The sequence below is a fragment of the Wasmannia auropunctata genome, unplaced genomic scaffold, assembly GCF_000956235.1.
Source record: "Wasmannia auropunctata unplaced genomic scaffold, wasmannia.A_1.0 LD280239.1, whole genome shotgun sequence".
Classification (NCBI taxonomy): domain Eukaryota; kingdom Metazoa; phylum Arthropoda; class Insecta; order Hymenoptera; family Formicidae; genus Wasmannia; species Wasmannia auropunctata.
The window spans coordinates 1-896 of record NW_012082651.1 but is presented as its reverse complement, the minus strand read 5'-3'; the positions used below and the strand labels follow the sequence as shown (position 1 = coordinate 896).

General features: G+C 47.5%; 1 protein-coding gene across 1 annotated transcript; it reads left to right on the top strand.

Moving 5' to 3' along the window:
- Positions 1–60: 60 nt before the first annotated feature.
- LOC105461705 (tubulin-specific chaperone E-like) lies at positions 61–841 on the top strand. The gene is made up of 2 exons (XM_011708217.1): positions 61–327; positions 420–841. Exons 1-2 carry the CDS (start codon positions 146–148, stop codon positions 811–813), a joined length of 576 nt encoding a protein of 191 aa, XP_011706519.1. The 5' UTR covers positions 61–145; the 3' UTR covers positions 814–841.
- Positions 842–896: the final 55 nt, after the last annotated feature.

Genomic DNA, 896 nt, shown 5'->3' with positions numbered 1-896 from the left:
CTCGAGTTCCGCAGGCGTGTTCGCGGATCGCGATTAGTTTATCAGGCCTGAATTGTACTCGCCGCCTCGATTAAAGGACCGCACTCCCTCGCCCGTGTTCCTTCGTGCTCTAGCTGACGACTGTCATTCTGTCATCTTTTTAGGTATGGTAGAGGATAGAAAGTATGAGATTCCAAGCCGTATCGAGTGCGACGGATATCGAGGTACGTTGAAATACGTCGGACCCGTTGGGAACACCAAGGGCGAGTGGTTCGGCGTGGACTGGGACGATTCGACTCGTGGCAAGCACAATGGCACGTACGAAGGAGTAGAGTATTTTCAAGCCAGGTAAGAAAAACGAAACAGTTCACACGAAGCGATCATTTCGCAGTAACGACGGCACCAACGATCTATATAATTCTGCGTATAATTTTCAACAGACATTCCACATCGGGCTCCTTCATACGACCGGGCAAAGCCAAGTTTGGGATATCTTGTCCGCAAGCCATCAAAATGCGCTATGGGCTAATCGACGACGAATTGGCCGGCATAGACAGGGACGAGGTGTCGAGTTTGAGGAAAGAGATCAACGCACCGTTTTTAGAGCTCGTTGGCTTCTCCAAGGTGAACAAGAAACAGAGCAAGTTTGACGAACTGAAAATAGTGTGGCTGAGGGAACAGTGCGTATCCGATGCGGGTGGGCCAAGGGAATTGGAAGAATTGTGTCCTAATTTGGAGGAACTGGATTTGTCTAGAAATTTAATAAATTCGTGGAAAATCGTTGCAGATATATGCTCGCAGCTTCGTTCTCTGACGCGTCTTAATGTCAGGTGAGCCCTACAAAATTTCTTTATTTTGACTCCCTTTTTTCCCCAGTAAGACAATTCGCCTAATTTCATGATCTGAAATCACTCGTT